Raw genomic sequence first — 12,574 nt, 5'->3', positions numbered from 1 at the left:
CCCTCCCCCCCTTGACCTCTCTATGTCTACTCTGCGGTGTGGCCTGCATGTCACACAGCAGCCAACGAAACAGATACTCCAACCGCTAATGAGTCATCATCATGCATAGGCAGCAGCTGGGCCATATAAAGTAGTCTGGACCAGAACCTCATACAGAAGGTAGAGTGGCAAGAATGGAAAAGCAGGCTTGTGTTTGTTTATTAATTTAAGGCAGTGGTGGGGAATAAGGTGCCCTCTAGAGGTTATTGGATGCCAACTCCCAGCAGCACCAGGCAGCATGGCTAATCGGACCAGAATTACAAGAACTGTAGTCCCAACAGCACCCCGAGGGCCAAAGATGTCCTCACCCTAATTTTATGTATTTATAAACCATTTTCCAGGCAGATCTCACAAAGTAAGTTTGTAAAAGGTTATTGCAAGTACTGAGAGACAATTTGTTTGTTTAGAATAATCTGTAGGCACTTCTTCTCCACTCCCCTTAGCAGTGGTGTCCAAAGTTTTTTTCAAAGAGGGCCAGATTTGATGAAGTGAGGGGCCGTGGGGACAGACCAAAGGACCGACCGAAGTTGTTAACCTCTTTTTAGGAATGAAGTTCTTGAGCTGCTTTTAGGATTGAAGTTATTGAGTATTTGGGGAGATTTTACCCTAGGAAATAAACTGCCACAGGGGCTGGATTAGGCCCCCGAAACGGACTTTGGACATGCCTGCCTTAGAGCAAGGTGTTGGGAATGAGACCCCTCAGGGTGACAAGCTGTCAGTCATGTTGGGTGTGGCCTGTGGCTGGGATATTTCCTTTCTAGAACACCCAGGAAGAACGACAGCATGGACACCTTGGGGGGAGGGGGTGGACTGACAGCCAAGCCTCAAGCAAGATAGATGACTTGTGACGTTGAGATACTGGAAAGTTGGGCTGAACGCCTGATCCACTAATTTCAGTTAATGATTGATCAGCTAATTTGCAGCAGGAGCCAAAGTCTGAGTGAAGTACTTAGATCTCTGTCGCCTGCAACAGAGTTGAGCCACTTTCTCATGGTCCTTCAGGAAACAAGGTAAGGGGAGGGGGCTGTTACGTGTATCATTGGTTGCCCATCAGTGCTGTGGCCAGGGGAATTACAATGACATTAGGGAATTCTGCAGCACCATGGGAAAACATCCCTGGTCCACTGGAGAATGAGTGCTCTGCATAGATCAGCAGGTGCCAGGCCCTAAGAGCAGTTGTGGGGCCTGGGAAAGCCTTCTGCGTTAACAGGATGGGGTAACATTGAAAGCCAGAACTGAGGGTGAAAGGGCTGGATCATGGATTCCTGCAGGCACCAGAGTAGACTGAAGGGCTGTTCATATAGGCCACCCTAGAATGGTGGCAAACAATATATGGCTGCCTAAGCCTATATTTTGTAATGGCATCTTCTGTTTAAAGCAGATTCACAAACTGTCAGTTTCCATCAGTTGTGCTGAATCAGGGCTTTCTATGGCCTTTCAAACTGTGTGTGTCGGTATTGTTGTTTGTTACTAGGTTATGCATTTTTGTGTTTTTATATTGTAAACTGCCCTGTAATCCTTGGATGAAGAGCAGTATAGAAATTTAATAAATAATAACAAGAAGAAGAACTTGCGGCTGAGCAGGCTGAGCAGGCAGGGAAGACTGAGGGGTTTTCTTCTTCTTTTGGTGGCATGATGGAGCCATGTAGCACCTTGGAAAGCTCTATCTGAGCTCCTTGGGTGACATCTATGTGCCATACATTTATTCAACTTTAGCAACTTTAGTCTGGTCACAACCTGTGGTGGTTATTGTGTGAGTACTCCTTCATGGGGTCACGAAGAGTCGGACACGACTAAACGACTAAACAACAACACTCCTTCAAAAATCCAAATGTACCACCACGCCCAAAAAGTTTGGCATCAGTACCCTACCATGTGTGTACATTGAGGTTTTCTTAGTCCACTTGCATAATTTTTTAATACTTTGGATCCTTGGGGTCTTTAAACTTAAAGAACATAATTTCTTAAGCACATTTTATATGCCAGCACAGCAGCTTGTAGCATTATGAATGCTGGAATTATTATTATTATTATTATTATTATTATTATTATTATTATTATATTTTGTGAGGATTATTTCGATGAACTTGAGCTAAACATTGAACTGAAGTGACCCAGGTGGGTTCATTTTTGTAAAGGGATGAACTGGAACAAGTTCCTTTTTTTGACAAGGCGAACTTGAAGTAGAACTAGTTACTTTTTAAAACAGACATTCCAAGCACTGCCCAAAACGTTCTGGGAGATGGTGAGACCAGTGTGTGTCTCCATAAATTATTGTGCACAAAGCATTTTGTTGACATGTGGTGCATATTTGGGAAGTTTTGGAAAGATGAGGTAGATTTACAGGGGTGCGTAGAAATTCCACTCTCTAGCAAGTTCAGCATATCTCCCACTGCACAGTCAGTAAAGGAACTAGATTCCCGCAAGGCTCACAGGATGATAGCCCCATCCCTGTGGAGGAAGGATGTAATGCTTGACAGTCAAAGGGCCATCCATATAAAGTTATGAATACAGTTCCTGTAACAGGTTCATGGTAGGTCAGAGTCCAAGCCTAGCTGGGAAAGAAAAATAGTCCCTTTATCTGGCCCTTAATCCAAAGAGCTTGTAGGTGGGGTGGGGCCTTGTAGGTGAGGCAATGTTGTGGCTCAAAGTATGGTCTAAAATGGGGAACCTGTGGCCATATATATATTGTTGGATTACAATTCCCATCATCCCTGACCATGGGCCATGCTCGCTGGGGCTGGTTTAAGGGAAGAGATGATAGATAGACTGATAGACAGATTAATTATGTCAAAGTTAATGGGTCTCTATAGTCCCATTATTCTTAATAGAGATATAGTCCCATCTGCACTATACATTTAAAGCAGCATTGTAACACTTTAAATAGTTATGGCTTCTCCCAATTCCCAGAATGTTTAACAATCAATCCCTCTTCTTCACAGGGAACTCTGGGGATTGAAGCTCTGTGAGGGAAATAGGGGTCTCCTAACAACACTCCGTACCCTTAAGGAACTACACTTCCCAGGGTTCTTTGAGGGAAGCCATGACTGTTTAAAAGCGGTACGGTACTGCTTTAAATATCTAGTGCAGATGGGGTCATAAGGAGATGCGCAGCTCACAGTGTTCCCAGTCACTGAGTAAGAAATACCTTAACTTCCAGCTTCCACTGTTTGGTCCAGTGAGTACAAAGCCATTTAAGCATTCTATTAACATTTCATTGTATCAAATATAGTCGTTGAATATTGCACCGACACATTATGCTTCACCACACCCCCGGGGTCTCTGTACTTAGTCCAGCAATACATGGACCCACTCCTCAGCTTGCATGACGCACAACATCCATCATCAGTTTGGCTTGGTTATGCCATGTGATTTGATAAGAGGAGAAACTGAGTTCCTGGGATAAGCATAGACCTCCTCACTTGTTTATGAGTTACTAAGATAACAAGAGATAGCAGGTTTCTGTTGCCACTTCCTGGATATGTTGAACTTACTCGATCAATGCCACCTGCAGAACCAAGTCATTTATGGCACCCAAGAGGCCTAAATAAGCATATAAAATGTTGTCAGTGAGGAAGTCCAGAGTATGAACAGTATTCTATTGGTATCTGTCCTCCCAGGCATGTTTTCCTCCCTGATGAGTGTTTGCAGTATGCACAGCACCATGTTTTCCAAGGGAAACCAAGCTCAACAGGCTTGTGGGGTCATGCAGGCCACTAGGAACTGCTTGTGCATAGTTCAATTAAGAAACTCACTGCCACAAGAGGTAGTGATGACCACCAACTTGGATGGCTAATAATAATAATAATAATAATTTATTATTGGCCAAGTACATTTTCCAACATACTTGGAATTTGTTTCAGCTACATTGCAGTGTAAACATACACACACTGTTCCACTCACAATACAAATAAGCAAAGAAACCCACCCATAATTGACCTCCCCTTCAGCTGCACATCTACAAATTTAACAATTTAATGGCACAAGGGAAAAAACTGTTCCTGTGCCTGGCCGATTTTGTAAATGAGAGTCAGACAAATTCATGCAGTGTAAGAACATCAGTGGTTACTAGCCATGATGGCTATGTTCTACCTCAACTCACAGAGGGTGACTTTCTGAAGACCAGTTGCTGGGAATCACAGGTGAGGAGAGCACCATTGCTTTCAGACTTCCCGCAGGCATCTGGTGAACCACTGTTGGGCTAGATGGACCTTTGGCCTGATCCAAGAAGGCTCCTCTTATGTTCAGTGATGGGAAGAAATAAAGCATATCGTTACCAACAATTGATCCTTCCATACACTGTGTTTACAGGTCTGTTTGCCCTAGCAGGATGCTTTGGCTATCATGGGCGATACTCTCCATGTTTCTGGCAGTAGGTAAGATTTTCCACGATGAAGGTTATCCATTTGCTACAAAGGCTCCCCTGCTCTCTTTGTGGAAACAGTGTGGTCTTGTGCCTAGTCATCAGGCCTCCCACCTTGGTGGTGGGTGGGATGACTGCCTCAGAAGGCTAGGGCTGCAATCTTCAATGCTGCAGCTTAATGCCAGTAGCATTTGCATACAAATTCATAGGACTGGGTTGTAGAGGTCTAGAACGGCACCTGTTTTGTCTACTGCTCCTTAGTACAGTATTTGGGGGCATAGCTGCCAAGTCTCCCATTTTCCCTGGGAAATCCCCGTTTTTCCAGCTGTTCCTAGCTGAAAAAATGGATTTTTTTTGTTTTTTTCCGGTTTATTCTGGCATGGCAGCCATTTTGGAACTGGGCGGAGCATGCTCAGAAGCGACTTTTGATGCTGCTCTGCCCAGTTCCAAAATGGCTGCAGTGGGACTTCTGGCGCGACGGCCATTTTGGAACTGGGCAAAGCAGCATCAAAAGTCACTTCTGAGCATGCTCCGCCCAGTTCCAAAATGGCGGCAGCGCTACTTCCGGTCTACTATTTCCGGCCCGGTCCCTTATTTCTCTGACAGCAACTTGGCAGGTATGTTTGGGGGTGGAGATTCAGCTGGATGGTACATTTTCCTAAGTCTTACTAGTGAGGATTGGAGCATCGCTACATGGGCTTCCTCTATTAAAGGAAATCTTTCCTGACACTGAGTTCATTGGAAACCCAAACTGTTAGTTTTTATGTAGTGTGGGGAAAGTAAACAACAACAACAACAATGGCAGGAGATACTCCACAGAGATAGGGATGGGAACAAGGAAAGACTCAGAAGACTGCAGAGGCTGTCTTTGGCTCCATTAAAAATGTTAATGCCCAGCCAACTGTTTTCCTTACAGCATCAGGGAACACAGCACCATACTTCAACATGAGCAGAACCTTCTTCTTGCCAGAGGACACACGTATAGGTGAGTAAAGGGAAGAATGCTCACCTGGAATTCAGGAAGGGAAATGATACACTTGTGAGAATGGTGGAAAGAGAAGTCCTTGGGTTTCCCTTTGTCTTACCTGCTCCTTGGCTCGGATGGGAAGATGAGGGATGGATCCATGGATCCTTTTTATTGGGGAAGTAATCAGGTTTGGTGCTTGGAAGTAGTCTGGGGTCTACTATTGTTACTAGAGGCACACGGGGCCTCCATGGCACACAGTTGGTAACCTAGCTGTACCCATATGTGGATATAGATAACCTAGCATCAGCAATCTATGCTCTGCTGAGCTCCCACTTGGATTGCAGCAATGTGTTATATGTACCCTTAGAAATAAAATAAAAAAATTCCTTCAGTAGCACCTTAAAGACCAACTAAGTTTTTATTTTGGTATGAGCTTTCGTGTGCATGCACACTTCTTAGAAATGGTCTGGAAAGCCCAGCTAGTACAGAACTTGGTAGTGAGGTTGCTAGCGTATCCTGACTCAGAGGTGCTGATTTCAACTAATAAAAGCATTACATGGTTTGGGACATAAGTACCTGAAGGACCACTTCTTCCCATATGAAGGAAGCTTTAAGATCCTCTATGGAGGGTCTAGGTGCTTGCTGTCTTCTCTTTGCTGGTAGTTTAACAAGGTTCATTGGGGTAATTATCCTCTGAATGGGGATCCTGTGATTATTTGGTCTTCTGTCTAAAGTGGGACTTCTTGGTGTCTGCTTCGTGATGCTGATCGCACGAAGCCAGATGGGCGGGGTATGAATGAATGAACGAACAAACAAACAAACAAACAAACAAACAAACAAACAATATTACCCATGGGATTGTCTGTTTTTGTTTCAATTGCAAATTTTCTAGAGGTGTATTGCATTAGATGACCCAAAATTTTAATAATTGCAAATTAACAAATGATTCAAATATCCAGGCCAAGGGATAGGAAGGGAAGAGGGATGAAGGAAGCTAGAAAACATTCTCTTACTGGTTCTCCTTTGAAAGGTGTGTCCCTACAGGGATGATGGGTCAGAGAAAAGAAGTTGTTGTTCTAATGATGTCATTCCGACCTGGGTGGTCTAGCTAAATCCTCCTGCCTATCTCTCTCTACTTCTGGTACTCCTTTCTCATTGCAGGAGCCTTTGTTTTAAGGCTGGTGGCTGTGGATGATGAAGGGGATGTTTTGACCTATAGCATAAGCGGCAGCTACGCCCACTACTTCAATCTTGACAGTAGATCAGGCAATGTGACGTTGAAGCAAAGAGTGAATTATGAGGTAAGAATGGCCAAGCAAATGAAGGAACTCAACAGGGAGAGACAGAGCAGGCAGGGAAAGCCAGTGAATTTCCCCCACATCTGAACATTTTGCAAAGGAGCTCTTATAAAGGTTGCATAGGTGTCAACTGATTGTTGTTAACTGGAAGAAGGGCATGAACATATATCACTGGTTCTGGCCTGACTGAACTGGATGCTGAATTTGTTTCCAAGCACAATTCAGAGTGCTGACTTTGACCCTTAAAGCTTTATATGGCTAAGGAGGACCACTATATCTAAAACACCACCTTTCCCCATATTGACTCTGTCTTGACTGTGTTTCAACACCAGCCAAATACTTATTTTTTTCCTGGGCATTTGGGCAGCACCAATGCTATGATATAGTATTGTTAAATTTGTTTTTTATTATTTTGATATGATTTTAATCATTTATTTATTTATTTATTACGTTTGTTGGAAATTGGGAACTCTTTTAGCGGGAAGTGATGCACCAGTTTCATAAACCTTAACCTTCCTGTAGACCATTGAAACCATTTGTTGTACAACTGCTGCTTGTTTTTCCTACTACTTGTATGTCCCAGCAGTTTCCCCTCCCTTCCTGTACGAATGCTATGACACTTTCTGTAACCTCCCAGCAGGTCTGATTGGGTGGAAAAAGAGATACAGTGGTCCCTCAACTTATGAATTTAATGCGTTCCAAACGCACATTCGTAAATCGAAAAAAATCGGAAGTCGAATCCCATAGGAATGCATTGGTGAAAAAAATCCATAAGTCGAATAAATCCTATCTAAACATTCGTAAGTCGAAAAAATCCTATTTGCGCCACATCCAAAATGGCGGAGGGAGCTCCATTCGTAACTGAGACTTTAGTATGACCATACCCAGAGTATAAGGCAAGGCCTCTTCAGCTGCTTCACCAGGAGGTCAAGGAAAGCACCTGTATCATCCATGGAACTAAATTGCCTTAAACATTGTCTGCTGAAGATGTTCACCAAGCTAATATTCAAAAAAAGAGATGGGAAAGAAGGTTAGGGTAGCAGGAAGACTGGTGCTAGCAGAAACCTTTTTGAGGAATGCTGATATTGTGTCAAGAGGATGTGGAATAAATGGACCTATGCAGTACATTTACACTGATATTTCCAAAACCAAAAAGAGCAGCCATGTTTCCTGAATGCAAGCCATTTTTTTTGTAAGAGCAGACCTACAAGAACAAAAGCTTGTATTGTACTTTGAGTCCAGGCAGTTGTTGCTCTGGTATAAGCAATGCATATATAACTAATTATTATTATCTTTTAAATATTCTGATTTTGGTACTTCCTTGCAGACAGGACTCTGCAGGAATTTTGTGGATGTCACCCATTTTGCTTTTACTCACTACCACCAGGGCTCAAATCTACACGTTAAATTAAATATTTGCTGTAATCTAAAATGTAACCAAGGTGAGATATTCTCAAAAACACTTGGCCCATGAGCTTACCAGCTATATCTCAAAATAGAAGCTACCTTCTGTCCTACAAATGACAATATGGTTTTATCTTGGTTTTAGATTTTCAGGGATATACTTGCTGTATAAGAAATACGACCTGGCATATAAGACGCAGGAATATACAGTATTTATTTAACCCCTGAGAATCAACTGAATATTGTCGAAATACAGTGATTTTAATATCTGTTTAAGGAATTTTCACATACGACTTTAAAAATCTTCTCTTTTCCCCTGACTTTTCCCCATGGTTTAACATTATCCATTTTGTAATAGAATATTCAGGCACACTAGCCAAAACCCATATATTATACAGTGGTACCTCGGTTTAAGAACAGCCCTGTTTATGAACTAGTTGGTATACGAACTCCGCAAAACCGGAAGTAGTGTTCTGGTTAGCAAACTTTGCCTCAGTTTACGAACAGAAGCCGAACGGTGGAAGGGCACCAGCAGCGGGAGGCCTCATTAGGAAAAGCGCGCCTCGGTTTAAGAATGGCTTTGGTTTAAGAACAGACTTCTGGAACGGATTAAGTATGTAAACCAAGGTATCACTGTATGTGTGTTTGTGTGATTATTTGTGTATTAGGGGTGTGTGTCAGATTTGGATGAATTATGAATCAACCATGGAGTAAAATGAGGCACCTCAGAAGGGATTTTGGTCTTGCATGGGCAAAGTGGAATCTGTACAAGGTTGCACAAGAGTCAAAGCAGAGACCCCTGAAGTGCTCTGTGATGCCTTGGTGATTCAGCTGATCAGTGAAACTATGTCTCTAAGTTTACCATTAGCCAACTTGGTTCCCCTCCAGATGTTGCAGGTCAGAACTCCCATCAGCTCTAGCAAGCATGGCCAATATCCACTGGCGGAGGAAGGCGGCAAGCGGCACCCCCCCCACGCCGCACAGGTGGCTAGCTCCACCCCCGCGGGCTGGGGCAGGTAGCTCCGCCCCTGCCAATATCCGGGAATGATAGGACTTGTTGTCCAAAACATCTGAAGGGCCCCATGTTGGAACCTTCTCTAAATGGGGTGAACAAATTTCAGCAAGGAGAGAGAGCAGAGGGAGAACTCCACTGCGATGGGGGCAGCTCAAGCTTGCAATTAATGGCAGTGGTTTTATTCACTAGGTGAACCCCTTGCTTCAAGAATTCCATGTCTCTTTCAGGCATGTAAGAAAGGAGGCATCCCAGACTATTCTGATTCTGTGGAAGAAGTATCTTGATAGGAAAGGTGGCGGTGTCATCATGCCCCTTTTCCAATCAGCATCTGATTTGCATTTTCCCTTCCAGGACACAAAAATTATGCTTCTGGATGCCCAAGTGACGGATGGGAAAAGTGTGCCAGTAAGTGAAGAAACATGCTGGGGGAAAGATAACACTGATGCTAAGCATGGAGCAAAGATCCATCAGGGGAGCCTGCCTGTGGAATGGGACATGGAAGGTGGCTGCTCTCCCAGTTCTCAGGTGGTGGTGGTGAGGAGGAGGAGCAACTGCTGGACTAAACTGGTGCTCACCAAGCAGCTTCCACTAAACCAATGTCTGCTGAGATCTCATGCTCCTACTTACAAATGTAGGAAAAGCTCAGCACAACCCTGTGTCAGGTGACCAGAAGCAAAGGGGAACAGGACTCTTGTACCTTCAAGAGTTGTGTAGAAAATATGAGCCTGTCTCCATTGATGAGCAGTCCCTGATGAAGCTGCCTCTTCTACCCTTCTATAGAAGGCTCAGGAGTCCCTGGCCTCCTTTGCATCCAATAACCTTTCCCCTAAAGCTCAGGTTTCCTCCATCCTTGTATGGAGTCCTTGGGTGCTGAAGCCCCTCTACCTTGTCTCCTCACATTACTGTCTTTTTTCTTCCTTCAACAGGTCGATATGGGAATCACCATCATTGTAGAAGACCGGAACGACAATAAGCCAATATTCCAGAATGAACCCTATTTCACTGATGTCCCAGAGGTACCCTTGCCTTCCTGAGCTCATGCCCAGACTTCTTTTCTTTGTGGTCCATGGCATTCCACAGCTGGTGGAAGACAGTGGAAGCAATGCAAATATCCCATCCGTTTTATAATCTAAGGAACCTGTCCTATCTGGGTGGATTTGCAGGGCAGCCCTCTCTGTGGTCTTAGGGACAATTCACAAAGTGGCCCACTGCAACTGCATGTGCCCAGTGGCACTTGGGAAACTACTTGGGAGGAGCAGCTTCCCACCCAATGTGGTTAATTTCAGCTGACCACAATGTGCTGAACTAAGGGACCTGTATTTGTTTGGGTTATCTCTGTTTTAAGCAAGTGGGGTTCCAGGCATACCTGCCAAGTCTCCCGCTGGAAAATGCAGGATCAGCAGCGGCGTGGCACTGGAAGTTGCATAGAAGCAACTTCTGGGGCCGCTCTGCCCATGTGTGGGCACCGGAAATCAGGCAGAGCGGCGCTGGAAGTCGCTTCTACGCATGCCCGGCAGCCTTCCAGGAGCTTCCATGAACTGAAGAGCCAATAACTCATCTGATGGAAATGTCCACAGCAAAGGAGTTAAACTAAGGGATAAGGCAGAGATGTTTGCTTTCCCCAATATTTGGCTTGATCAGATTCCTCTGTGAAATCAAAGCCAGAGTGCTCTAGCTCCTGCATAATGTTTGGTACTTTCACTAGTTCCTTCATCAAGTAGGCTACAAGCAAACAAACTACTGAAGGTACCCAGTCTCGCCAGTAGTGACAATAGTACTATATGACCAACTGAGACACCTCTCTGGTCAGGGCAACCTAAGACTCGGGGAACCACTGCATTTTGTGTCTGTGTGGAAACAGGAGCCACGATCCTAGTACACAAGCACCAATTTATCTAAACAGATTTGTCTGATGCTCTCTCTTTCAGAATACACCAATTGGCTCCTCAATCTACACAGTTTTAGCTGTGGACATAGACAGTGGAAACGCTGGACGGGTATCCTATTCAATTGAGGAAGTGAGTGTCACATTGTAAATACTGTACAGATGTAAGGTACAAGGAGCTGCTTTACAAAGAATGAGCTGCCCCAGTGCTTTCTAGTCAGCCTAACAACATCTCCCCAGAGGCTCAGACAGAAATATTTTTTGCAGCCAGCTGCCTGAGATCAGTTGAAACCTGGGATTTTATACATGCAGATAGACTTACCTCATTTCTCTATCCTGCTTGTAGTCCTCTGGTAAGCATCTGGTTGGCAACTGTGGGGAACAGGATGCTGGATTTCTGACGCAGCAGGACTCTCCTTATGTAATGGCTAAATGACAACTAAACATGTCGGTTCCAAGGAAGGAGGCCTCCTTTCTAAGTAGGGTGAGGTATACCACCTCAGGCAGCAGATTTAGGCTGCCATTAGAAGGCATCAAGTTTAAAATTTATTGAGCTTCCTCCTACATTTTTACCTTCCCTGGAGAGAACCATTTGGATGGTCTTCCTTGTGCCTGCTGCTGAGTGTTCTTCCAACCACTCTGAGGATTTTTGTGTGTGTGTTGAAGTTGTGGGGTGTAAAGCTACCAAATAAATAAATAAAACCCGTCACCAACTGATCTTTAACACTTGCAAGGATTTGCCACAAGGGGGGAGGGTCCTGGGGGGAGGGTCTGCTGTTTTTCTCTGGGAAAAGCTCCCCGCTTTTTTGTTCTCTCACGGCTCACATTTATGCACCGCGTGTGCCATACACAGGTCAACCCAAACGATGCGGAGAATCACGACCTCTTCTATATCCAATACAATGGCACGGTGGTCCTGAATGGGTCACTTAGCTACAACAACAAGAGCACTTTCTACCGAATCAAGATCTTCGCCACGGTGAGGCTCAGACTGTGACATGCCGGGAAGAAAAAGGGAGGAGAGGGGAGGGTAAACACCACCTTCTCTCTGTGGAGCATTTACCAGAAAAAGAGAAAGGCAGCTAGCTACCGGTACCATGGGCAGAGCAGCTATGGGCAGAGCAGCCAGGCCCTACCATTAGGCAGAATGAGGTGGCTGCCTCAGGTGGTGAGTGGCAGCAAAGTGTTGGAGGTTTGTGGAGGACACAGAGCCATCACCAGCACTGAAGTAAGTAAGGTTCAGCTGGCAGTCCAGTGGGCAGGTTGTGGGATGCTGGTGGTGGCAGGAATCTTGTCCTTCACCTCAGGCAGAAAAAGTGATGGGCCAGTCGTGGCCAATTTATATTTGTGGAGGCCTCATTAGCTGCTGGTTTTTAAGGCTTTGGGGATATGATTCCCCCTTTGACAGCATGCTTGGTGCCAATTCTTTTTGTCATTTGAGTGCCAAGTAAAGGCTTACTTGGGAGTCAAGGCATTTTTTGTATGTTAGTGCAGTTCAGCTTTTCAGATGCATGTGAAAAAACATATCTTTTTGTTCTGGTACTCCCCATTTGTTACTGCTTGATAATATTGTGCAGTATTTTGATATTTTTAGAGGGTTATA

General features: G+C 44.5%; 1 protein-coding gene across 4 annotated transcripts in view; it reads left to right on the top strand.

The window, feature by feature from the left end:
- Nucleotides 1-979: 979 nt before the first annotated feature.
- The window catches only part of CDHR2 (cadherin related family member 2), a 28,984-nt gene continuing 17,389 nt past the window's right edge, over nt 980-12,574 (top strand). For 2 of the 4 annotated variants that reach the window (XM_035105815.2, XM_035105813.2), the window contains exons 1-8: nt 980-1,049; nt 4,351-4,415; nt 5,319-5,387; nt 6,531-6,670; nt 9,438-9,491; nt 10,013-10,102; nt 11,015-11,104; nt 11,825-11,950. In XM_035105815.2, the coding sequence (XP_034961706.2) occupies nt 1,030-1,049; nt 4,351-4,415; nt 5,319-5,387; nt 6,531-6,670; nt 9,438-9,491; nt 10,013-10,102; nt 11,015-11,104; nt 11,825-11,950 (654 nt within the window). In that variant the 5' untranslated portion in view covers nt 980-1,029. Of the gene's footprint in view, nt 1,050-3,113; nt 3,218-4,350; nt 4,416-5,318; nt 5,388-6,530; nt 6,671-7,304; nt 9,492-10,012; nt 10,103-11,014; nt 11,105-11,824; nt 11,951-12,574 lie in introns of those variants that run through there. The other 2 variants (XM_035105814.2, XM_060271602.1) reach the window with 2 other exon arrangements.

This window comes from Zootoca vivipara, chromosome 2 (assembly GCF_963506605.1).
Source record: "Zootoca vivipara chromosome 2, rZooViv1.1, whole genome shotgun sequence".
NCBI classification, from domain to species: Eukaryota; Metazoa; Chordata; class Lepidosauria; order Squamata; family Lacertidae; genus Zootoca; species Zootoca vivipara.
The sequence above is the reverse complement of the archived record's forward strand: the minus strand, read 5'-3'. Positions and strand labels throughout refer to the sequence as shown.